Source organism: Sesamum indicum, linkage group LG6 (assembly GCF_000512975.1).
Source record: "Sesamum indicum cultivar Zhongzhi No. 13 linkage group LG6, S_indicum_v1.0, whole genome shotgun sequence".
Classification (NCBI taxonomy): Eukaryota; Viridiplantae; Streptophyta; class Magnoliopsida; order Lamiales; family Pedaliaceae; genus Sesamum; species Sesamum indicum.
The window spans coordinates 18,793,299-18,816,078 of record NC_026150.1 but is presented as its reverse complement, the minus strand read 5'-3'; the positions used below and the strand labels follow the sequence as shown (position 1 = coordinate 18,816,078).

Sequence of the window (22,780 nt, the reverse complement as noted above, 5' to 3'; positions counted from 1 at the left end):
ATACTAAAGACGTGGGGGGAAGTTGGAGTAAACGCGACTTTAGTTGAAGAATGATTTCAAGAATAAATCCTTCATCCCACAGTTTAATACTACGTATTTGCAGACGGAAATCTCCCGCTGCCCTGCTTCCTCAGGTATTTTCTCTTTCACTATTTATGCTGAATTTGAGAAAAAATTCTAGGGCATTATGTATGTTTCAAGCTTTTTTATTAATTACTTGGATCGTTTATCGATTCAAAAGATGAATGAAGTTGGTTGTGGGTTCAAAAGGATTTTTCTCGGGAATTACTATCAAGGCATTGAAGCAACTGCACTTTTTCGGTATTGAAAATAAAGATAGTAATTGTTTTGAGCGGCATGTGCTTAAAGTTTGTAATCTTTTTCTTTATATGCCAGAATCATGACTACGAGTTGTTATTGCTAAAATTACCTGCACGACTAACTTCAGAGGAAAAGAATACAGACAGGGTGTGTGTGTGTTTGTGTGTGTCTTTTTGCTGTTTCCATTATATTTTAATTTGGTAGAACTCTAGATTTGGGCACTTCCCACTTGAGGTTAGGTTGTTCACAACTTGTTTAACGTCAATTGGATCCATACAAGTCATTTTATCGAGGGTTCATCTATGCAAGGCTTGCCTAGCTTGTTTCAGAAATATGCAAACACAGTGAGATTGAAGCTCATTTCCGACAGGAACCTTTTGTTGAACCTCTAAGTTCACTTATAGGAGGAGAAGGTTCTTTACAATTGTCCTGGTAATCTTGAATCACGTTAGTGAAAGCTAGTTGCAGGTCGTCTTGTTTCTAAGAAAGAAAGTTTTCCTTGTTCTACTTGTTCCCATATCAACTAGTTTCATTGTATTTTCTTTCATGGTGGTGTTTTACTGATACTATGCAGAATGGGGTTTTAATGATTTTTCCCGTAGGTACAGATTTTAATTTATGGGTTTGCCAAGATTTACATGTCCCAAGGGAGGGGATGGTGAGTCCAGTCCTCACCTTTATGTGGCTAACTGTGGCCCTGCAGTTGGACTTTCATATGACACTATTGCGTCTGTATTTGGTACATACGGAGAAGTCAAGGGAGTCTGTGCTGCGGACGAGAGTGGGACCCGTGTTATAGTCTCATATCATGATAAGAGTAGTGCACAAGATGCAATGAAGGCATTGAATAGACATCCATGTTCAAGTCTTGGGGGTCGTTTGTTGCACATTCAGTATTCTGTACAATCACTTGGTAAGGTACTGATTTCCAGTCCCTCAAAATTTTGATGTCTTGATGTGCATATCACTTCTAACTTTCTCAACACTTATATGAACTTTTTTATCCACAATGCTCCTGGCCTTCTGCATCACGGTTTTTGCACCAGCATGTGAGCTGATGAGCTTCATTCTGGTTGAGTTATTACATGCTGCTGCTTTCTAAAATATTTGCTGCTTGAGAGGCTATTGTTATTTGCTGTAATGTCTTTTGTCTAATTTATTTCGCATAGACTATGTTGATCATCTTTTAAGTCAAGTGTAAATGCTTACACCAAAAGTGCTTTTATGTGTTTTGAATTGTATTTGAGAAAGTCTTGGTGATGAGAATTAAACCTTGTATTGTGGAAATTTTTGGTGTACCTAAATTAGTTATTGAGCCTTCTAATTTTTATATTTCCTTATGATTTTGTGGAACTTAAAGGCTCACCTTCCTCTTAATTGCCCCCTTTTCTTATTGTTTCTTTCTTTTTTCTTTTGGGCTTTGAAACCTTGTCGGATAACTTTACATCTTCTTAAGTCAAGAGGCAGCATTTTACTTAATGTGTTCTCTATACTTTTAGGTTAATAACACTGACTCAGTTCCAGTATCAACATCAGCTTCAGGCTTGGACATTCCTGGACTTTACTTAATGCATGACTTTGTCACTCCACAGGAAGAACAAGTTAAGGATCACATCTTGGAGTAATATATTCGCACCTGATCAATTTGCTTTTCCATGTAATGTTTTGTGGTTGTTCACGCATCACTCTAGAAGTTTTTTGTTCTTTTCTTTTGCAGGAATTACTTGCAGCAGTGGATGATAGGGCATGGCAACATCTTGCCAAAAGAAGAGTTCAACATTATGGGTATGAGTTTTGCTATGATGTAAGTTCTTTTGAATTGCCGTTTGGCCTCTCTATATGATCTCTAGTCATTTAACAGAAGAACATACTTTTAAGTTTTCATCTTCTTTGTTTTTTGACATTGTTATCTTTTGACTCCATGCTTCCACGATTGAGTAATTGAAGATGAAAGATTCAAATAGCATGTAGTTACCTAAAAAATTTCCAATTTAGTTTCCATGAGGCATCTGCAGTTATTATGCTGAAATCCTACTTCAAACTGAAGATGTTTATGTTGTGTGAACAATGGAATAAAATCATATTGATGTATAGAGCAAACTTTGAGCAAAGATTTTTTTCAGGACCAATCAGTATAGGAGCCTGAAAATTGGGGTCATAGATATAATAATACAATGGCATCAGCTAAGATAATGTTACTAGGTTATGTCAAATCATGTTCCAAGGAATCACATGATATTCTATGGCAATGCTGAATGCATCACGTATTCCCCTTTAAAAGATGAAGGAAGAGAAAAAGTAACTTTTTCTGTAACACTTCTGGATTATGAATCCTCAACCATTAACAACTGATCCAATCAGTTTTTAGTTTTATTTTAATGTTTTTGCACTGGTCAATTATCAGCACCAACAAGTCAAAGAAAGACTAAATTAACCTCCTGAGATTTTCCTTTCTCCTCCCTCTTGCAGATAAGGACTGTTAACACGAATCATTACTTGGGTGAGCTTCCGTCCTTTGTGTCTCCAATACTTGAAAGGATCAGAACATTTCAGACACTTGATCATTCTGCCGATATAGCTTTGGATCAACTAACGGCAAGTAAATATATGCTTTGAAGACTGCAAATGTTTACTGACTGATGTTCTAATATCCTGCTTTCTGAAACTGTTCCCTCATCTAACTGTTGTTTTGGTATGGAATCATTGTTTCAGACGTCAAGCTTAACGAGCTTCCTTTTCTGAAAAAATAAGCAGGTTAATGAGTACCCACCTGGTGTCGGTTTGTCCCCACACATTGACACCCATTCTGCATTTGAAGATTTAATTTTCAGCCTTTCGCTAGCTGGCCCTTGCATCATGGAATTCAGGAAGTATGCAACTGCTGTGTGGCAGGAGAAGTCGACCTCAAGTTCTGATGTAGGGGAACAGATCTCTGAAAAGAACTCAAGTTTTGTTAGGAAAGCTATTTATCTTCCACCTCGATCAATGCTACTGTTATCTGGAGAGGCTCGATATGTATGGCATCATTACATTCCACACCACAAGGTACAATTTTGTCTTCTACATCAGACAACTACTGTTTTGCCTTGTTATTCACGTTTCCAGGAAATCCGTCTTATTTTCTACAAAGGCAAAGTTGTAGGAGATCTCAAGTCATGCAACTCTTCCTTTAGATTTCACTTTTGAGCAATGCTTGATAAAATTGCCTGTGACCCAGGTGGATAAAGTGAACGACAGTCTGATCCGTAGGGGTTCAAGGAGGGTGTCCTTCACATTGCGGAAGGTATGTGTATTTAGACTTGTTCGATCTAATTATAGCTTAGATTCTTGTCCATTGCAATCAGCACAAAATATGTTGCTGTCAGAACAACTTTCGTTTTCCCAGGAAAACCTTCTACTGGTATCTTACTGGTTTACTGGAATTGGGAGACTGCAGCACCCTATTCTATTTTGAGTCTGCACCTCTTTTCTTTCGGAACCTGGAAAGAAGAGTTGTTCTGATAAAGTAATTCTCCGCAGCAGTCATCCTGAACGTCAAATTCCATATCATTATACCATGCAGGAGTGATTTTACAATAATCACTGTATAAGAGGAAGACATGCTTCATGTCTGAATAAAAGAGGAATTAAAGAAAATGAAAAACCCTTAATTTATCCCTTGTGAAGCAGTTCTTTCAAAAGCACATTCGACATTAATATTAATGATTACTTGGTAGCTGACTACCTAAGAAATTGAAGATCAAATTTAGGTTGAGGATTTCAGAATAAGTTACTCCACGCATCACTTGTGATTACACTTTCTGCGTTTCCATGGATCAGTTCCAGGCGTAAGTGTAGTAAATAAATTGTCTGATATTTTATAGTATTCTTGCTAAAACATACATGCCTTTCTAATGTAATCTAGGTACGGAAAGGCCCTTGCCAATGTGCATTCCCTCAGTACTGTGATTCTCAAAGATAGCAAAGGAAGAAACTCCAAGCCATTCATATTTTTCATCAGAATTTTGTAGACAGCTCTATTTGTGATCATGGGTAGAGATTCCAGTAATCAACTCTTGATTTTCAAAGCCATTGGAACATTTGCTGGATTGAGAGAAGATGCAGTTTTCCATCTGCAAACCTGTAGCGCCAGTTTTATCTTCTAAAAATTTTAATGTATGAGAAGTTGTGATAGCTGTCAACCTTTTCCACTGTTTAAATCCCCTAAGACATATTTTGGGTACAAACTTTTGACCAGCAGAATAATTAGTTTCCTTCTCATGGGCAAGTTCATCCATACTTGGTATATCCTTGTTTCCTTCATAACGCATCTGTGTTATTTCATGCATACATTTAAGGCATAAATGACACTTTGTTCCTCAAGTAGGGTCTATATTTACCTTGTCCAGTGTTAAAAGCATAAAAGAACATGGGAACTAAGAGAGCCGCATTGACAAGAAATCAGTTTCCTATAGATTTGCTCATGGATGGTGGTTCTCCACAAAGCTGTTCATATGGAATCTATGCAAGGATTTACATATGCGTCTTTGTAATGTTAAAAGGTTAAAGATGGAATCACCATTGTACACCATTTCAATTACAACTCTGACTTTACAGTAATATAACACAGACGACAGTAACTGTTAAAAGAGGATGACAAAAAGGAGTGAATTTTAATCAATTCCATCTCTTTCCAGCCCATCCACTTGTGTATGTGGATGCCGGCAGCTGGTTTTACACCACCACAACTCTCCTTCCGCCCCTAAGTTTCATCTCTCGTACCCAAAGGTTAAATATTCGAAGAAAAATTAAGATACTCAGTTGCTGACATCTCCTGCAGTTAGGAAAATGAGAAAACCAGAAACCAAGTCACAAGAAAATAAATGAACAATGTAGAGAAACTTTCCTTGTACAGTAGCTTAGAGAGGATAGATTAATGTGAGGTTCTAGTACATGACATGAATAAAAAAACTGTTAAATTAGCATATTTCAATGCCTGAATAATTTAGGAAAGCTCACCATGCATGCTTTTAATAAAGTACTCAATTTCTGAGAAGCATATAGTTCTTTGGATCAAAGGCGAGGGTTGTTGAAATACAAAGAATGAAAAGTGACGGCAATCAGGATTATTTCTTGGTCTTGCAGTCTCGACCAGCCTCGTGAATCCTTCTCGGTCATAACATGGCTGTCCATTCTGACCGGCAACACTAAGCCCTTGGTCCCAAGCTGCATTAAGAACCTGTGGACTTCGAATTTTATTAACTGAATCTAATAATAATAACTGAAACATCTAGCCAGCAACAATACTATTTAGCAAAGGTTTGATTCAAGTAGACTGCTTGATGCATGGGGCCTTGAGACATGGTATATATATTTATAGCCTAAAGGTGACCAACCTGCCAACTCAGGGCTTCAGGGTCTGACAATGCATCATCAATTTCCTGATATGAAGCCTGCATTCCTGAGATGACAAATTTTATTCTTGCTGCATGCTTTTTCAGCACTTCAAACAACGGAGAATAGCCATCCCGGTTAGAAGAGTTATAATAGCCTGCAGTGAGTTCCGCAGCATGGCTTGATGTCTTGTACCACCAATAAACCGCTGGAATCTAGATCATAAGTTTGTCAATTTCCATCTGAATCTACAAATAGAAACTCGGTGGATAATAAATAAATAAGAGAAAAAGTCAGGGGAATGTGAAAAAAGTACATTGACGACTATCTGTATATCTTCAAATGCAAGGCTTGCAAGGGAGAGAACATTATCAGCATGATCTATTAAGACCTTTGTATACCACCACAGGAAGAAGCGTCCATAGTAGCTGTCGAAATCACCTCTTTCACAGAAGAATCCAGTTTCATGTGGCTTAGAATTATAATAACCGGCATTGTCAGGCCCTCTTCCCCAGAAGGAGTGTCCACGGAGTTTTGCAGCTTTTTCGAGATTTTGCAACAAATATTTATCATAACACTGGAGAAACATGAAAATGGATGAATACAGATAAATAGCATGATCAAATTTCTAAACAAAAGCATGCAAGGTTGCAGACAATCAACAGGAACAACCTACAAACGCATCTTGAAAATACTGATACAAATTCCTATATGAGATGTGTCAAACTTAACTCATTATGAGTTAGGAAATAAATGGACTTTTCTTTCCCAAAACTAATGAGAAAAATATACATTTCCTTGTGCTAAACTAAGACTCGAATCCTGTCGCCCCTAAACTGTCCCCAGTTTTATCAATTTCTCCAACCAAAATGATATTTCAAAGTAAGAATACACTAAGATTTACCAGATACCTGAAACTCACCAATACCAGGATATCTCCAACCCATCCTTTCCGGAAAGGCAGGGTACTTCAGCTCTCCAGAAGCTCCTAGCCCAATTTCAACAGCAGAAATGAGGCCTTCAGTGAACAAATCATTGAACTCAGTTCGGAAGCTTCTCATGAAATCAAAGTAGACCTGAAATTAGAGATAATTATGGATAATGCTGAAACTAATACAAAATATTAATTGGTCCAATACCAAGCTATATGATTGCTTTCTAGAGGACATCATGCCAAAATCATATGGTGAATGCTCGGTAGGAATATGAAGAGCAGAGCTACTGACAGATATCCCAATAACACAAAGAAAAAGGTGAAAAGATCACATATCAAGAAAGCCTCTCGTGGAAGTCTTGAAAGAAGAACACTATAAGTACCTAGGAACACTATATGATTGCTTTCTAGAGGACATCATGCCAAAATCATATGGTGAATGCTCGGTAGGAATATGAAGAGCAGAGCTACTGACAGATATCCCAATAACACAAAGAAAAAGGTGAAAAGATCACATATCAAGAAAGCCTCTCGTGGAAGTCTTGAAAGAAGAACAGTATAAGTACCTAGGAACAGGGTTTGATCTTAATTGACTAACAATTTCAGATTCTCCAAGTTTACTTGCTTGAACCGAATTGCACAAAATCATGGGAGATGGCTATCTTACTGCAACATGAACCTAGTGAATGTGGTTTATTCCATAAGGGTTATGAAAGATGACTATCCTCACTGCAACATGAACCTCAAAACCTGGTTTAATAGTTGTTCATCAAAACAAGGGAATAGACATCCTAGATTTGAGAGGGAAGTGCAGAAGCACACTGACACCAACTGTGATTCTTGGTTAGGCAAAATGTAATCAAGTACCTACTGCATAAAGGCACACAATTTCATAACAATAAAACCAGAGGCACGTCCAATCAGGTCAAAGGCACTTTTTAGCTGATCTGAATTCCTTATAAGGTTAACGCCATGCATCTGTTGCTTTCTGATATTCCCTTTCTGTTTTCTTCTTTATATATACCCTGCCAATAAGTCTTGTGACCATCTGCTAAGCATTTTTACTCCTGGCGGTCTATTTGAGTTGTTGAATTTCAAAAGCAAAGAAGTGCTAAATCTCTCAGAGCCAAGAAGAAAACAAAATGAAGCCCTAAAAAATATGAGATGCAAATTAAATACTTCAAAGTACTAACAACGGCAAGTACGAGAAGTGAATTATAAGGTTAAATACAGCAATACTCACAGCACTAAGGTCTTAAGAAGCTTTAAAAGGCTAAGAACCATCACTCGTGGAGAAAAGGTGAATAAGATAATAACAAATTACCTCTATGCCAGTTCTTCCTCTTAGTACTCGTTCTTTGTCAATTCCCCATGAAAGGCACTCAGTATTTCTTCTTCCTTCACGATCTGTGAAGAATATGTCCTGATTGCTTTTCCCAATCTCCAGAACCCATTGAGGGAGGGATATGAATATGCCACCAGAATCATGTCCTCCATATTCATGAAATGCCATTATCACCTTCAGGAAAAAGAGACTAAAAAATAATTTCCAAATAGAAGTTGTGAAAGAGACGTGCTTTAAGCATACCTTTAAAATATTCCTCAAACAAAAAAATATTTTTTTATAAAGTAAACATAGCAGTACCTCATTGTCAGATCCATATATACAAAAAGACCATGACAAATGATATTTAAGTGAGAAGATATCACCAAAAAATGGAAGTCTTATGTCTTCAAGATCCACGATACTATCATGATGAGATTCAAGTTGGTAACCAATGCACAAAGCAGGGACAAAATAAATATGTAACCCAAAATCCATATTACCTGCAATTTCATCCTAAACTCTCGGATAATGTTAAACATTTCCCTGTATCCTGCCCATTCATACTTCTTCGGTGCCCATGCTTCAACAATGCCCCACCAACAATCCACCACAATGCCATCAACATGTAAAGCCTTCAGATGCTGTAATTCCTCTTTAATACCTTCGGGATCCATCAACTGGCAAAAATTGTTGATCAGGCCAGTCTGCAAGAATTGATTGCAAAGAAATTATTTTGCATACTAAAAAAACTTATCAAGCGAACAAACAGAAAGAAAATAATATGAGAGCAGCATTTTATAATAGTGCTTCAAAAGCAAATTGGAACGAATTGCACACTTACAGCAAGCCTCACATAAACAGGGATATAAGAGGTTCCAGATAGATCATTTCCATGCTCCCTGCAGTGAACATCTTGCACAAGCTGCAAGAATCAAACGTGATGGAGAGGAATCATTCATTATGCACAGAATCCAAGTCTTTGCTCATGCCTTGAAAATGAAGTTTAAGCACTAAACGCAACAATACAAAAGAAGCCCATGTGTAATACATTACAGTCAAAGGCTTACAGAATCCTATAAATTTCTTCCTTTTTGATTATTTCATCCATAGTCAACATATGTTGAACATACTCCAAAGAAATTATATTTATGTGGATAGAGATTTGAAATACTGAGCTTCTTGATCATTGAGGCAAAAAACCAGAATATTCATTTATACCATTCAGACAATCCATGGGCAATATGCAGCACGCGAAGAAAAACAAAAAATAGCATTCAGTAGTCTGACATCACAAATCTAAAAAAAGGAGTGACATATAAAGTCTCTTAACATCTTAAATTATGTTCTAAAATTTAATGGTCTTTAACGTCAGCATTGAAATGACTTCCATGTCAAGAATTCTTTTGGATAACTAAGGAGGCACAGCAGTGAAAAGCTTCTTTCACAAACTAGCATCGTCTTTCAGCACATTTAGGAAAGGAAACTCGAATTCACCTGTCTTGCCTCCAAGCATTCAGGGGAGTTGATGGCAGTAGCACTTGAATACTTATCAAGCTTCGCATCCCTCTCAGCAGCAACAGAATCAAGTGATGCTGGTGATAAATTCTCATCAACTCTCAGAGCTGAAGGCTGACAGTCAACTGATGATCTCATGGAGCAGTTTTTTACCGAGCTAGAATATAGTGGGCTTTCAACTGAGCGAACAGGATGTGCTCCCTGCTCAAATTAGCAGCAACTAATAAGAAAAGACAGTATGGTCTTATCATGATAGATGATATAATCATCCCACTGACCATGAGTCAATATGTATACTATGGCATCCATCACAAGAAATCACGATTACAGTATAACCACTACAATACGACAAGTTATCTATATCTAGTCATTAGTTAAACCAAACCCAATTAGTTTGGAATTTGTGACCCTCACAACCGACATTACTTCAACGATTACAATACAACCACTATAATATGTCAAGTTGTCTGATATCTATTCCTTAATCAATCAAAATACTCAATTAGTTCGGGCTCACAACTGACTTTACAGTTTCTGACATTCATGGCAAAAGGAAGACCATGAAACGCGCTTTGCAACTTTATACATGCACCAAAACACAAATGAAGATTCAATAGTAACTAACTTTCTTCGTCCCTACTAAAAATTTTAATTCATGAGGAAGATTCATTTTTTTATAACCATCGCAAAAGCATCCACATTATCGTAAGGACGCCAAATCAACGTTAAACGCCATTCAGGAATTTAAACTAATACTTAATAATAACTAAAAGAAGCATATCAAAACCCCCAAAAAAAACCCACATTCAAGTAAAAGAGTATATTTGTTCATTAAAAACATTAATTTCCAACTGTAAACTAAAATGTAACACTAACCAAAAACTATAAGAACTACCAAAAGAAAGAGAACTCGTACTAAAATTCATCTACTCTAAATTTTAAAACCTACTCACCATGTTAGGGGCATTAATATTATTTTGTTGAGCGGAATTAAACTGAGCCATAGGCGCCTGCGCCGCGGGAGCCGGTGAAGAATGTCTGTAGGTGGTGCCATCGGCTTCGACAGTCCAACCCGCTTCCCGAGCGAGGGCAGCGATGACGTCATTCATATCGGCGCGAGCAGGGAGGGGGAAGTTGCCATACTGACGGAGACCGGCGAGCATTCGGCTGGTGATGGCTCTACGGTGACGCTCTCGAAGCTTGGTTCGCTCTTTTTCCTTTTCCCTCTCTTTCCTGCTTTTGGTGGGAGTGGAGGAGGAGATGGTGGTGTTATTGTTAGAGTTTGTGGCGGCAAAGCCTCGGGGGCGGCGTTGAGGCTGAGGTTGGGGATGGTAGGGGTGGGAGGTGGTGGTGGGTGGCGGAGGTGATTGTTGGGGTTCGAGATCTTGTGCACCGGCGGCGAAGCTGTGGTTCATTGTGTTGACATTGGTGTTCATTTTTGCGGCATCTCTCACTGTGCTCAACACTCTCTCTCTCTCTCTCTACCCTCTTTATCTCTCTCTCTCACACACACACACTTTTGAGTAAATAATTGTTTTGTGTAATTACTTCTATTTACACTTTGGTACTCAATAAATCAAAAATTACTTTTCATGCCCAGAAAATTGAAAGTTTTGGCATTTTACCAATCTAACCTAAGATAATGATGGCAAATAGTAGAATGTTTGTTCCTCCCCACCCCCAAAAAAATAAGAATAAATTAAATTACAATCCACTTTCCTAATATCTAATATATAAATCACTACTTATTAAAAAAATAATATATTTTCAAATAACAAAAAATTTTATAATTATAATAAATTTTAAAACAACCCATTAAAATTTACTTAATACATTTTTCTTCAAAAATAAAGTTCTTGATTGTTTAGAATTGCTCAATAGTTGATTTTCTGTTAATTTTTGAGCAATTTAATGAATTGGGTTAATTTATTAATTTGTTTTTGGGTTTCAATTTAGCCAAATTGTCAAATGTACCTCAAACTAAATTAAAATTGGTGATATATAGTTCATGGGACCAAGTCGGATTTAAGTTAGAGTAAAATATGTGTAATTAAATCATTTCCCTTTCTTTTGTGGAATTGGTGGAGGGAATTTTTTATTTTTTCATGTCATCAATTCCCATCAATTATTTTGACAAAAATCAAATTATATATAAATTGAATTTTGGTATCAATCATGTTTTTTAATATTGATTATTTGGGGAAAAAAACTTAACATTTTAAAACATGAAATTACTGTATTTTATGTTTAAGAATATCACGTAAAATTGAAAACATGCTTCACGAGCTTCTTGTATTAGTTGATCTTGAAAAATTCTAAACGTAAATGCGAATTGAATTTTTTATTTTAAATTTTATAAAATTATTTTATCACTTTAAAGTGTATAAATCTTTTTTAAATAAATATACAATAATATTTATTTTTTATATGTGATGTATATATATATACATATTAAACGATTTAAGTAGAAAATCCAATTGATGTATCTAACATAATGCTCTCAATATCTTCTCCAAGGCCCAAAATTAATTTTTACACTGAGGACGATTTGATTTACACTTGCTATTATATGGGGCTAAAAGTGAAGAAAAATTTTTGGTATGGGGTTAATCTGTAAATACGAAGAATCTAGTCGTGAAACACGGAGCAAGACAGCACCGGCCTTCTGAAGTCATTTTCGGCGCCCGTCTAAAAAGATTCTTCCACAGCACCACCAAACCCGGCGGCGCAACCGATTCACGACGGAAGATGTTCAGCTCCAGAAATCAAAGGTCAGAGTCGTATGGTATCCCTGTAGCAGGCAACCACGACCTCCCATGGAGAAATCTCCCCACTGTGAATTCCGACGCCTCCTTTTCATCTATAACACGAACGCCGCGCCATTTTATCCGGCCCGAAGTATCTGCCCCAGGGCCCGTATTCTCAAACTCAGCATAGTAAACAAGATCCCCGTCCCTGTTTTCGTGCATTTCTCTCCAACCCTGCTTGGAAATTCCTTCCAGGTAAGTTTTCATGAAAACTGTCCTGGAAAACTTCCCCCAGGGCCTTCCCAGGAACACTCTCTCTCCACCCAGCGGCCTGAGTTCTTCCGTCAGAACCACCCTGGAATTTTGGATTACGAAGCCACTGCCACCGTCTCGTCCGCTTCGTTTCTGGGCAGTTATGACGACATCATCACCCGTGTGTTTTCTGAGAAATATGTTGCAGTTCTGGAAGACGGCGGTGGAGTCGCCGCAGATCATGTCCATGGACCCGTATATGTCACAGTCTCGGAAGAAGTGCCTGCCTGGAAATAGGAATAGTGTGTCCTGATAACTCTCGAAGCTGCATTTGTAGAAGGCCGAGTGATCAGAATGTGATCTCAAGGCCACCGCCTGGCCGCCATGGCGGCCTGCCGTGTTCCTGAAAGTGATGCCCTCTGCAATGAATCCCGATGCTTCCACAGCTGCAGTTCAGTAAACAAAATACAAAGTCTAAAAGTGTATACAATGAATGCAAGTGTATTCATAAAGAAAAAATCGAAGTACTTATCACATGTATTGTTACATACCGAATGTAGCAGATGTATAGGTATCTATTCCATTGTGGCCTGAATGCTTATTCCCTGTGATAATCGTCTTCCCTATGCCATCTCCAATCATCCTTACGTCCTTCAAATGGGAAGGTATGACAACGTACTCGTTATAAATACCCTTCTTCAAGTGAATCAAGAACCTACCACCAGCTCTACTCTGCGCAGTGTCTAGAGCCGCCTTTATGGTTTCTAAGTCCCCTGAGCCGTCCTTCGCGACTACAATTTTAATTTGGGCACCTGTGGAAGAGGCTCTTATAGGATAAGTCCCTTCCCCCAGGGGGCTTATGCTAGGAGCTGTTCCCTGCTGCTGAGATATGTTCTTGAAGTGCCTAGACGTCTCCTTACATCCATTTTCTTGTTTTCCACTCAGTTTTCTTTCAACTTTCATCAACAGAGCAATAGTACTGTTGTTAACAGCTATAGCATTCTCAACCAACTTATAAAGATGACTTGAGATGACTCCTAAACGATTTTCTTTGCTTTTTCCCCTCACTGATTCCTTGTAACACTCTGCCACACTTGCCAAAGCCTTGTTCAAAGGATCTTGTCTACCGTCATCAGAATCAGCACTGATGGCAGTAGCAAGGTCATGAATGGTAGCATCTATGTGATTGCCGCAGCTCTTCCATCTTGTCTTCTCCCTCTCAGTTTTCAAATTATGTACGTTTTTCCAGACAATTTTGGTCGCATTGACAGCTTCTTGTATAGCAAGAATCATGGTTCCTTGTTGAAATTGTTCAAGACTAAATTTATCAGGATAAATGAGCTGAACACAGGACTCACAGATTCTCGGATTTGGTGTTCTGCTGCACCATATTGTTAAGTTCCAGCGATCACTAGCATTACAGACTCTGAGTATTGGGAGAAGTAGTGAAACAAGCACTAGAAATGAATACAGAATACTGCAACCTTTCGTCATATCAGCTGATTTGTGGAGTTCCAGTTTCTGCAGCTTAAACTATGAGGGATTTATATTAATTGAGATTAAGAAGCAAGATTTCAATTTTAGTTTCATAAAAACTGTAATAATGAAGTGTTTAATTTGCTTTAATGTTGTTTTAATTCCTATGAGTTCTTGAACCTGTCAAGAGGTTTGTGCTTTATTGGGCAATTAATGCAATCCAAAACGTTATATGACGTTCTGGTTTTACTAACTGCGCCCTTGGAGAGTAGACTTTCCTGGACAACATAAGGAAACAAATATGGCCGTGTTCTGTCCGGGTACGTTAACTGAGTATCAAAGGGAGAAAAATACAAGAACATATGCTGGATTGATGGAATAATACAAAAGCTGAGCCCCAGAAAGGGGGGGGAAACGATGACCTCAAGGACAAAGTGGTATTTGTGTCCTGGAAATCCTGATTACGAGACCAAAAAAGAAGAAACTTCTGGACAAGACTCAGCTGCAAATAAAAGAAACAGCACCCTTTTTGAAAATATATGTTAAAGAACACTCGTTCAAAATAAACACCTTCAATGTGTAACTTCAAAACTTCAAGCAGGAGGTATTTTTGTCACTATAAAGCCAAAACTATCAATACGGAGCAACTGATGAATTCCAGCAGCAATACAGAGCTTGTGACCCATCGTTATCCAGATATAAACTTGACTATGACCAAGATGGAGATCTCTCAGTTGTCAAATGTGCGGTTGGTCTTAGAAGTGGTAAGTGTGAAACAATGTGCCATCAACTCCCTGCAGTTAGTAAGTCAGGTCGGCAGATGTCCCCTCTACAAAGCGGACATACCCTGAAACACAGCACAATTAGCTCTAGCTATAAGTCTTTTCTCCAAATTTGGCAGAAGACAGTTAAGTTTCAAAATATGGGAAGAATTTATAAACATCAAATAACAGCGTAAAGGTCAAAAACCTGTGAATTTCTTTGAGCCATTTATCGATACACGCTCTATGAAATTCATGATGACAAGGTAGTATCCGCATGCTATCTCCATCGTCATACTCAACAAGGCATATGTAACATCTGTTAAGCGTTGAGGGACAAATGGAATTAAACAGAGTCCGAAATCATACTCGTTTAAGAGGCAAAAGTCCTTTCATCTCAACATTGTGCTAAACAAAGTTGAAGTTAAAACATTTACTCACTGTGCAGCATCATCGCATGTCTTCTTTCTCGATTTACTAAATATCTTCAGAGGCAGGGAGTCAACCACTTCATTGGGTGCTGGAACGGATCCAATGGAAGATACAGAAGGCCGAGAGGATAGAACAACAGATTGCTGGTGAATTTCATCCAGAACCTAATTAAAATGAGTGCAAAAGATTCACCAGGTTGTAGTAAGGAAAAAGGAACGCAAGTCATCCATCCATGGATCTGTAACATTACCTCAAACAAAGCCTCGGCTAACATGACAATTCTTGATATGCTAGCCCTAGCATTAGCATCATCATTTGAATTAGCCTCTCGAGCAGCACTGCGGCAACTGCAATGACCTCCTCGATGCTGACCAGATAACATGCAAGACCTCTCATGAACAGACAGGTTCTCGAAGCGGCTTCCTAGTCGCTGAAGCGCACGCACCTAAGATAAGATTGGTAGATTGTTATACAGAATGTCAAAGACAGTCTCTTATGATTATGTTGCAATTACTATTTATAAGAACATGGGAAGAACGCCGCATTCTTATGATCCAAATAACTTGAATTGCTGTGGAGCAACATCAGCCACCTAATTTAATGAGCTGCAGGCGGTCCATGCAAGAATAGTCTTTTATTCTGAATCTATTGAAGCAGAGCCCAATAATTGAAAAGAAAATAACGTGGCTTTTCTTAGTGTCACTAAGGAGATGTTTCAAGAGGAGAAATTCCACAATTTCAAACATTCCAAGTGCCAGCAGCTAGTGCTTATTGCTTTGGCCAGTCTGCTGAGATTGTTTTCAGGAAGGTCCACTGACAACTGACCAGAGGCTCACGAGTTCAATGAAGAATGCCAAGCACCGCATATGAAGTTCACATCAATTCCATTCATTCAACTGAATTTACTATTAGGAAGATATAATTTGCATAAATGTATATCGATTAGTCAGATAGCAGATGTTTTACCTGAGATCTTATTCTTCTTCTGCGTTCAAGAAAATTTGATCTATGTTCCAGTAGATCACGGTACCTGGTCTCTCTTGCACGTGGGGTTTCATACACATAACTTTGACTACCATAAAAAGGGTTAGAGAAATTAGATGGGACATTATCAGAGGAAACCTGCTGATTGAAGTTATTATCATCAGATGTTGCTTCTGTTTCTGCATGGCCTAGACCCTGTCTCCCAGTAACATGGCGAGTAAGTCCGACTTCCCTGTCTTGTTGAAAATGATATAAATCCATATCAGCAGCAGGGGTTCTGCGAAGAACTCTGTCACGAAGTCTACCAACACTTAAAGTTCTACTAAAGCGAACATTTCGTTCTACAGGTTCTCGGGCAGTGAACCTTCTTTCGGCATGTCTTATCCCAGCACCGTCAGAGTTAATGTGATTTATAGGAGAGAATAAATTTGGACTACAGTCTACTCTTGCATCATTTCTACTCCTCAAGACATCATGACCAGAATTTAATTGCCGACCATCTTGAAAATTATCAGAGAGATCAGGACTTGAATTAGATGTACAATCTTCATCTCGTGTCCTCGGAGATCTGTTGCTGAAACAAGCAGGAAAGAAATCACAACCTTGTGGCCTATAATTTCTATTTACCGAACTACTGGAAGGACCAGCACATTCTTCTTCTTCTTCTTCATGCGAAATCGTAAAACCTGTAGAAGATGCAGGATAAGATCTTGCAGACCCCAAACTGCTTGCTCTGGTTAGACGGAAGCTTAAGTTTCCAGGATAGAAACTGAAACGAGAAAGGAACCGACTTGGAGGATTCAGTGATCTAGAGGAGAAATCCCTAGAAGTATTGCCTTCTCTAGACACTGTATTGGTGAAGCTTGATTCACCCCACTCATTGAGCTCAATCCCGGAGTTCATACAGTTCGTTTCATTACTCTCCTCAGCTTTATCTGTCATGTAACATTCAGCTGAAACTTGGCAAGAACCAGATTTATTTTGACTTGGACAAGAGACGGTCTTGCCATTTTCTTCACTTGTGCAATCAGAGACCTAAAAGTGTCAGGACGCTGTTACTTAAGAAATTCATAGAGCAACAACTGTGACTAAAATATTACAAGAATGTTGCCTTATTGAAAGTCAGAAGCATGCTTTAAATTCACATCAATGATATGATTTTTTCCTGCAAACCAGAAATTTAAGTCATTCGATATATCCTATCTCATACTCAACATAACCAAAGCATACTATCCCACATCTTTCCACTCAAGACACAGAGCAATTTAGCATAACAGCAAGCATGGTGGACAGCATGAGTATTAACCAGCAGACACAATCACCAGTTCATGGAAGGGTAATGAGTGCACATGTTCATCCAAGGTGTATGTAATAAAAATCCAAACTTTTGCTTTTTTCACATTCTTCGATTAAGTTAAAAACAAAGTTTTAAGTAACATCAATGGCGACAATGGTGCTACATCTCAATGCCACCCTAGATTCCCAATTGCCTACCTCGGTCAACTTCACCACAATTTTCAAAAATCGCAATCCTAAGGTCAGTTCCACGAAATAAAGAGGGAAATATCAAACAAAAGTTGAAACTCTACTAGAAATTTTCACGCAATCAAGAAAGCAACAGGGTGCAATGTAACAATGCACCACATATTCGGCACACACAGAAGCAATTCCAGCACCAAACAACCACTTTACTGAATAAAATCACGGAAAAAACGGATCTTCACAAAAGAAAAACACAGGAATCACTAATAAACAAGTAAAACACAACGGGAGAAGTGATAAAACCACCTGGGGTTCATCATTATCAGAGCGGTGAGATCGGAGACAAGACGACTTCAAAACTCTGCTTCTGGTGGATCGGCTCCTCCGTACAACAGCTCCAGAAGATGACGATGAAGAAGAAGGAGGTGATGGGCCAGGCGCATTGTGCTTGCTACTGCTCAAACCCATTTCTCTTCACTCACTCACTCATCATTCAGATGAACTGAACGGCCTTGATGCGGAAGAAAGATCTGCTGCAAGTACTGGGAGTATGTGATTATCCGCTACAACATTCAGATCCAGAGGTTGATGATAATTATTGCATTTCAAAGCTAACTGTACTAGTTTTACAGTAAATGATTGCAGGCATATTTGGGGTTCAAAATCGAAAGTTGGTCGGGACGCCATTTCTGCAGACATAAGAACTTGGGACAAAACTTATGGGCCCATGGGGGAATTGGCCCATTTTCCTGCTTTTGCTGGCTGTTAGCCCATTTTTCAGAATCTATTGGGCCAGAAGAAAGTTTTTTCTCATGATATTGGGCTGGTAAGCCCAAAACTCTCGGTTGTTTTAAGTTCAATTTTTAAAATTATAACCAAATGAAAACATATTAGTTTATTTCCAATTAAATAAATGTGGATCAAATTAAAAGGCAGCCGCACTGGGGACATATGTCATAATACACATATACGTAGAAGCGCTAATGCCGGTGAACCATAGAAAAATACGTTTACTCGAACGATGGACGTAAAAATGAACACACTATTTAAGCAAACGAATACGGTGAGAATTATTAGCCATCACTATCTCTGATCATTAGGAAAGTAATCAGACGTGGTCTAAAAGGTAAATTCATCATAATTGAATATGAATATTATTTGAGTTTACTCTAATTTACTTCATTCTTTTTAATTATATTGATGTAGTGATCGAATTATATAATTATTATTTTTTGTGAGCAGTGAATTATTCATAATGTTGTTGTTTTGTTTGGTTCTTTTTGTTTTTGTGAAGAATGGAAAAATCCATTCGGAGCACGGGTGATTACTGGACAAAATTATTGATTTGTGCACTCATACTATTGACTACTCAAGTCCATTGCCATTTCAATCCCAGAATCAATGTTACATTTCTCGACAATGCTGTCTCAACAGGAGCCGGTAAGACAATTCTACTTTCTGTATACACATAATTCTAACATTCTTCATCCCCGTGACAATTGCTCTTTCTGCTGTAGTTTGCCTCGACGGCAGTCCGGCAGGTTACCATTACGAGAAAGGATACGGGACGGGAGCCGATAACTGGCTCGTTTATCTTCCGGTCGGCTCTCCATTCTATATTCAAATCCCAATAATTCGAATTCAAAGTATTTCAAATCCAATTTTAACATCGCAAGGAAAACAATATGAATGTGACGCACATTATTGTTGTATATTATTTTCTTTGAGCGGAATATGTTGAATTCTAGGGTGGTGCATGGTGCGGCTCAAAAGGGGATTGCCTTGCCAGGACAAAAACAATAGGTGGGACCACCGTTAATGTTACAACCACTTGGTTCGGAGGAATACTAAGTGCAGACTCACTCGTTAATCCAGGTTATGTATCCGAACTTTATTTCGATTATTTATTATCCTACATCTTAAATCCATGGATTTCAAATTCTTAATAACAGATTTATAATTTATCCCTTGTAAAATTAGAAAAGAATATTGAGAAAAAAAAAAAAGAAGACGTGGAGAAGCACAAATCTTCTAAAAGTTTTTTTTTATCTTCTTTTATCATAGTGTCTCTTTTTTAATTTTTCAAATTTTATAGGTAATAAATTGAATTTAATAAATAATTCTAAATTCAAAAAAATTCAAATCCGTCGTATTTTATTGGCTAGTTATAAATTTCAAATTCTTCTAGTACGAAGTCAATTGAAATTATTTTTTTCATTAAAATATTGTTCGTGTGGAGAAGAAGAATTAGGGAATCAAAATCTACAACGAGCTAGTATTATTTAATTTATTTATTTTTAAATAATTTTTGTGTTGTTATTTCTCATACACAAAATTTTATATTTAGAAATATTTATCATTACTCCATTGATAAATAATATATAATTGATTTAAATTCCAGACTTGTACAACTGGCATAGAACTTTTATCAGATATTGCGATGGGGCATCATTTATGGCAGACGTGGAAGCAGTGGATCCAGTAAGTCTTATAATTAATAATTTCTTATATATTTATTATATTATTAGTATAATTCCAATTAAATTTATAATATATATTTATTTATTTTATATTCAGGAAACCAACCTCCATTTAAGAGGCGCCAGGATTTTCCGTGCCGTAGTCGATGTGCTCTTAGCAAAAGGAATGAAAAATGCCAAAAATGTATGATTATATATTCTTTTAAATTTTTACTGCAAAATTTATACCCTATATTTATTGTATAAATTGCTTCCTAATGACGTCTTATGTCGCTATTTGGATCATTATCTTTAAAGCCATTTGTGGAAAAGATTCGTATGTGTCTCTTAAATTCCGATGTGGAATCCTTACCTACATATATTATATAAATAAAATATTCTTTAAATAGATGAATATAACAATCTTTATACATTGAGCGTGTACAGATAATACTTGCGGGAAACTCGGCTGGGGGATTGGCGACAATCCTGAATTGTGATCGCTTCCGGGCACTTGTACCCAATGCCAGTAGGGTGAAGTGCCTTTCGGATTCGGGTTTCTTCATTCGGGCGTAAGCTTTTCAATACACTTATTCAACTTTGAATTTTTTGTTAATAACACACACATATATATATATATATATATAATCACACGTTTAATTTTATTTTCATGGTTCTTGATTTAACTATGTACCACAGGCAAAATCTTCCGGGAGTCGAGAAGAGAGAAAAGGGTTTTGCTGATGTGGTTGCATTTCATGTAATATTCTCATCCCTCTATATATTTATGAATAATTATATTTATACTCCATAATATATATATATATTGTCTGTTTATATAAGTTATTTTTATTTTTTGGATGATTATATATATATATTATATATTCACCAAGAACATCAATATTATCTACAGTAATTATACATGTCTTTTGAAAAATTACACATACTAAAACATCAACATTATCACATAGATTGCCCCTGCTTTTAGGTTGCCAATTTTATAATTTATACAAAAAATATGTGCTTTGTGTAAATACACTATAGATCGAGGGTGTAAATAAAATTATCCCATATATTTATGCACAGAACTATTGGATGCAACATCTGTTACACACACTAAAAGTTACACGTGATGGTAATGGCATGACTCGGCGTAATTGTACAACAGTTAACAAAGGGAAAACAAAGGGAATGATATTTTCGACCAAGAATCCAAACAATTACTATATAATGGACATTTATACTATGTTGAGGATATTACTGAGAAATATAGAGTTTTTTTAATTTTTATTTTCGTTGTAGGACATTACAAAATTTTTGCCCAAATCATGCACGTCGAGAATGGACCCTAGTTTGGTAAGTCGAGCCTGATTTTAGAAAATTTTTTGTCTGGATCTAATTTGGCCAAATCAATCCAATCACAGAGCAATTATGATACACTTGTTTTGTGATTGGTCACTTTTCCTAAATTCTACACCAATCACATGACAAGTGTATTGCACTTGCTATGTGATTGATTTAGGTTTGGCCAAGTCGAGTTTGAGCACGAATTTCTCCTGATCTTGTATTCAGCATAAAAATACCTTGTACTTTCCTAATAATGACTATGTTCAATATGTGCTCATTATTACACAAAATCGACAGTGTATGTTTCCCGAATATCTGGTTGGAGATGTCCAGACGCCACTCTTCCTACTTCATTCTGCGTTCGATCAATATCAGGTAAATTTACATGTATTTATTCTAATATAACACGACGATTAATTATTTACATAAAAATACCAAAATAAAGTATTTTATTTATATATTTAAGTTATTAAGAATAAAATGTTTGTTTCAGATACAATACAATTTGAAACCTTATCCTGCAATAGAGCAAGGCTGGAAGGAATGCACCAGCAATACAAGACTCTGCACGCCTGCTCAAATAGACTTTATGAAGGGTACTACCTACTATATTAAACAATTATTAATTATTACATTGAATAGTTAAAACCTAATTAAGGTATTTAAATGTTTTAATTTCAGAATTTCGGACCACATTCCTACAAACGTTGAAAGCAATTCCTGATTGTCCCTCCAGAGGAATGTTCATCAATTCTTGCTACATTCACGATTTTCTTTTTTCAAGGGCAAGGTGGAATTATCAGGGGCCACCCAGTTTGGGAAATAAGGTCATTTTATTTAGTAATATTTATATTTATACCCTTAATCTATGATCTATTTATATAAATTTTTCATGGTTTTTACATAATTACGGAAACCATCCTTGATAATAATTAAAAAAAGAGATTGTTTATGTAATGATGTTGACGTTTTTGGAAGTGTACATGTGAATTTTCAAAAAACAAGGATGGCTTGTGTAATTATAAAAGATTAATCCTCTAATCTATGGTTTGTCTACGTAAACCGCCTGTTCCTTTTGTTAAGTACCATTAACGTAATTTGTCGATTTGCAGATCATCGAAAGGGTCATTGGCGATTGGTACTTTGAGCGGTGTTCAGCCAAAGCGATAGATGCTGAGACTGACCATCCACTGAACTGTTTTGATGCATAAATCATCGGAGTATGAAACTCAAAGAAAAAAAATAATAAATAGTTACATAATTGTAACGTTTGTATAATGAATGATGTACTGACGGAATTTTATTATATAAAAAGCATTCATTATACTACATGGTTGTTCTTTTTACATGCATGGACCCAACATACGTGT

At 37.1% G+C, this 22,780-nt stretch overlaps 5 protein-coding genes across 11 annotated transcripts; 2 read left to right on the top strand and 3 right to left on the bottom strand.

Moving 5' to 3' along the window:
- On the top strand, positions 18-4,649 carry LOC105164991 (alkylated DNA repair protein alkB homolog 8). Of its 3 annotated transcripts, none has more exons than XM_011083863.2 (8): positions 18-134; positions 924-1,239; positions 1,821-1,922; positions 2,039-2,125; positions 2,791-2,916; positions 3,076-3,366; positions 3,539-3,604; positions 4,226-4,649. In XM_011083863.2, exons 2-8 carry the CDS (start codon positions 940-942, stop codon positions 4,280-4,282), a joined length of 1,029 nt encoding a protein of 342 aa, XP_011082165.1. In that variant the 5' UTR covers positions 18-134; positions 924-939; the 3' UTR covers positions 4,283-4,649. The 3 variants fall into 3 exon arrangements, with proteins under 3 accessions (XP_011082165.1, XP_011082163.1, XP_011082164.1); XM_011083861.2 differs by lacking the exon at positions 4,226-4,649 and adding an exon at positions 3,707-4,205; XM_011083862.2 differs by lacking the exon at positions 4,226-4,649 and adding an exon at positions 3,707-4,205 and having other exon boundaries at positions 22-134; positions 930-1,239.
- LOC105164988 (beta-amylase 8) lies at positions 4,751-11,032 on the bottom strand. 2 transcript variants are annotated; one of them, XM_011083853.2, is made up of 10 exons: positions 10,424-11,002; positions 9,450-9,671; positions 8,797-8,877; positions 8,456-8,659; positions 7,953-8,147; positions 6,606-6,770; positions 6,011-6,271; positions 5,697-5,909; positions 5,320-5,539; positions 4,751-5,134 (listed from the first exon to the last, which is right to left on the bottom strand). In XM_011083853.2, the coding sequence occupies exons 1-10, from the start codon at positions 10,904-10,906 to the stop codon at positions 5,118-5,120; spliced, it is 2,061 nt and encodes a 686-aa protein (XP_011082155.1). In that variant the 5' UTR covers positions 10,907-11,002; the 3' UTR covers positions 4,751-5,117. The 2 variants fall into 2 exon arrangements, 1 of the variants encoding a protein (XP_011082155.1); XR_002287268.1 differs by lacking the exon at positions 4,751-5,134 and having other exon boundaries at positions 5,399-5,539; positions 5,697-5,902; positions 10,424-11,032.
- Positions 11,977-13,963, bottom strand: LOC105165101 (probable pectinesterase/pectinesterase inhibitor 17). The gene is made up of 2 exons (XM_011083975.2): positions 13,021-13,963; positions 11,977-12,915 (listed from the first exon to the last, which is right to left on the bottom strand). The coding sequence occupies exons 1-2, from the start codon at positions 13,961-13,963 to the stop codon at positions 12,236-12,238; spliced, it is 1,623 nt and encodes a 540-aa protein (XP_011082277.1). The 3' UTR covers positions 11,977-12,235.
- LOC105164987 lies at positions 14,449-18,257 on the bottom strand. Of its 3 annotated transcripts, none has more exons than XM_020695000.1 (6): positions 17,908-18,257; positions 16,105-17,157; positions 15,389-15,583; positions 15,148-15,302; positions 14,915-15,025; positions 14,449-14,792 (listed from the first exon to the last, which is right to left on the bottom strand). In XM_020695000.1, the coding sequence occupies exons 1-6, from the start codon at positions 18,070-18,072 to the stop codon at positions 14,732-14,734; spliced, it is 1,740 nt and encodes a 579-aa protein (XP_020550659.1). In that variant the 5' UTR covers positions 18,073-18,257; the 3' UTR covers positions 14,449-14,731. The 3 variants fall into 3 exon arrangements, with proteins under 3 accessions (XP_020550659.1, XP_020550660.1, XP_011082154.1); XM_020695001.1 differs by having other exon boundaries at positions 15,148-15,281; XM_011083852.2 differs by having other exon boundaries at positions 17,911-18,257.
- Positions 18,672-22,755, top strand: LOC105164986 (pectin acetylesterase 8-like). Of its 2 annotated transcripts, XM_011083851.2 has the most exons (13): positions 18,672-18,730; positions 18,899-19,044; positions 19,122-19,204; positions 19,353-19,479; positions 20,006-20,085; positions 20,182-20,268; positions 20,511-20,635; positions 20,763-20,823; positions 21,366-21,419; positions 21,708-21,785; positions 21,904-22,006; positions 22,092-22,237; positions 22,523-22,755. In XM_011083851.2, the coding sequence occupies exons 2-13, from the start codon at positions 18,900-18,902 to the stop codon at positions 22,619-22,621; spliced, it is 1,188 nt and encodes a 395-aa protein (XP_011082153.1). In that variant the 5' UTR covers positions 18,672-18,730; position 18,899; the 3' UTR covers positions 22,622-22,755. The 2 variants fall into 2 exon arrangements, with proteins under 2 accessions (XP_011082153.1, XP_020550810.1); XM_020695151.1 differs by lacking the exon at positions 21,366-21,419.

Coding starts and splice junctions, on each gene's coding strand:
- LOC105164988 (XM_011083853.2), bottom strand. CDS start 10,906: ATGAACACCAATGTCAACACAATGAACCACAGCTTCGCCGCCGGTGCA. Junction 8,660..8,796: donor CTGTTTATGTGAGGCTTGCT/GTAAGTGTGCAA, acceptor CAATTCTTGCAG/ACTGGCCTGATCAACAATTT. Junction 8,148..8,455: donor AGTTTAGGATGAAATTGCAG/GTAATATGGATT, acceptor TTTTTCCTGAAG/GTGATAATGGCATTTCATGA.
- LOC105164987 (XM_020695000.1), bottom strand. CDS start 18,072: ATGGGTTTGAGCAGTAGCAAGCACAATGCGCCTGGCCCATCACCTCCT. Junction 15,303..15,388: donor TAGCCGAGGCTTTGTTTGAG/GTAATGTTACAG, acceptor CATTTTAATTAG/GTTCTGGATGAAATTCACCA. Junction 15,026..15,147: donor ACATGCGATGATGCTGCACA/GTGAGTAAATGT, acceptor AACGCTTAACAG/ATGTTACATATGCCTTGTTG.
- LOC105164991 (XM_011083861.2), top strand. CDS start 940: ATGGGTTTGCCAAGATTTACATGTCCCAAGGGAGGGGATGGTGAGTCC. Junction 2,126..2,790: donor GGTATGAGTTTTGCTATGAT/GTAAGTTCTTTT, acceptor TCCCTCTTGCAG/ATAAGGACTGTTAACACGAA. Junction 3,367..3,538: donor ATTACATTCCACACCACAAG/GTACAATTTTGT, acceptor CCTGTGACCCAG/GTGGATAAAGTGAACGACAG.
- LOC105165101 (XM_011083975.2), bottom strand. CDS start 13,963: ATGACGAAAGGTTGCAGTATTCTGTATTCATTTCTAGTGCTTGTTTCA. Junction 12,916..13,020: donor CTATACATCTGCTACATTCG/GTATGTAACAAT, acceptor ACTGAACTGCAG/CTGTGGAAGCATCGGGATTC.
- LOC105164986 (XM_011083851.2), top strand. CDS start 18,900: ATGGAAAAATCCATTCGGAGCACGGGTGATTACTGGACAAAATTATTG. Junction 19,205..19,352: donor ACTGGCTCGTTTATCTTCCG/GTCGGCTCTCCA, acceptor GTTGAATTCTAG/GGTGGTGCATGGTGCGGCTC. Junction 22,238..22,522: donor CACCCAGTTTGGGAAATAAG/GTCATTTTATTT, acceptor GTCGATTTGCAG/ATCATCGAAAGGGTCATTGG.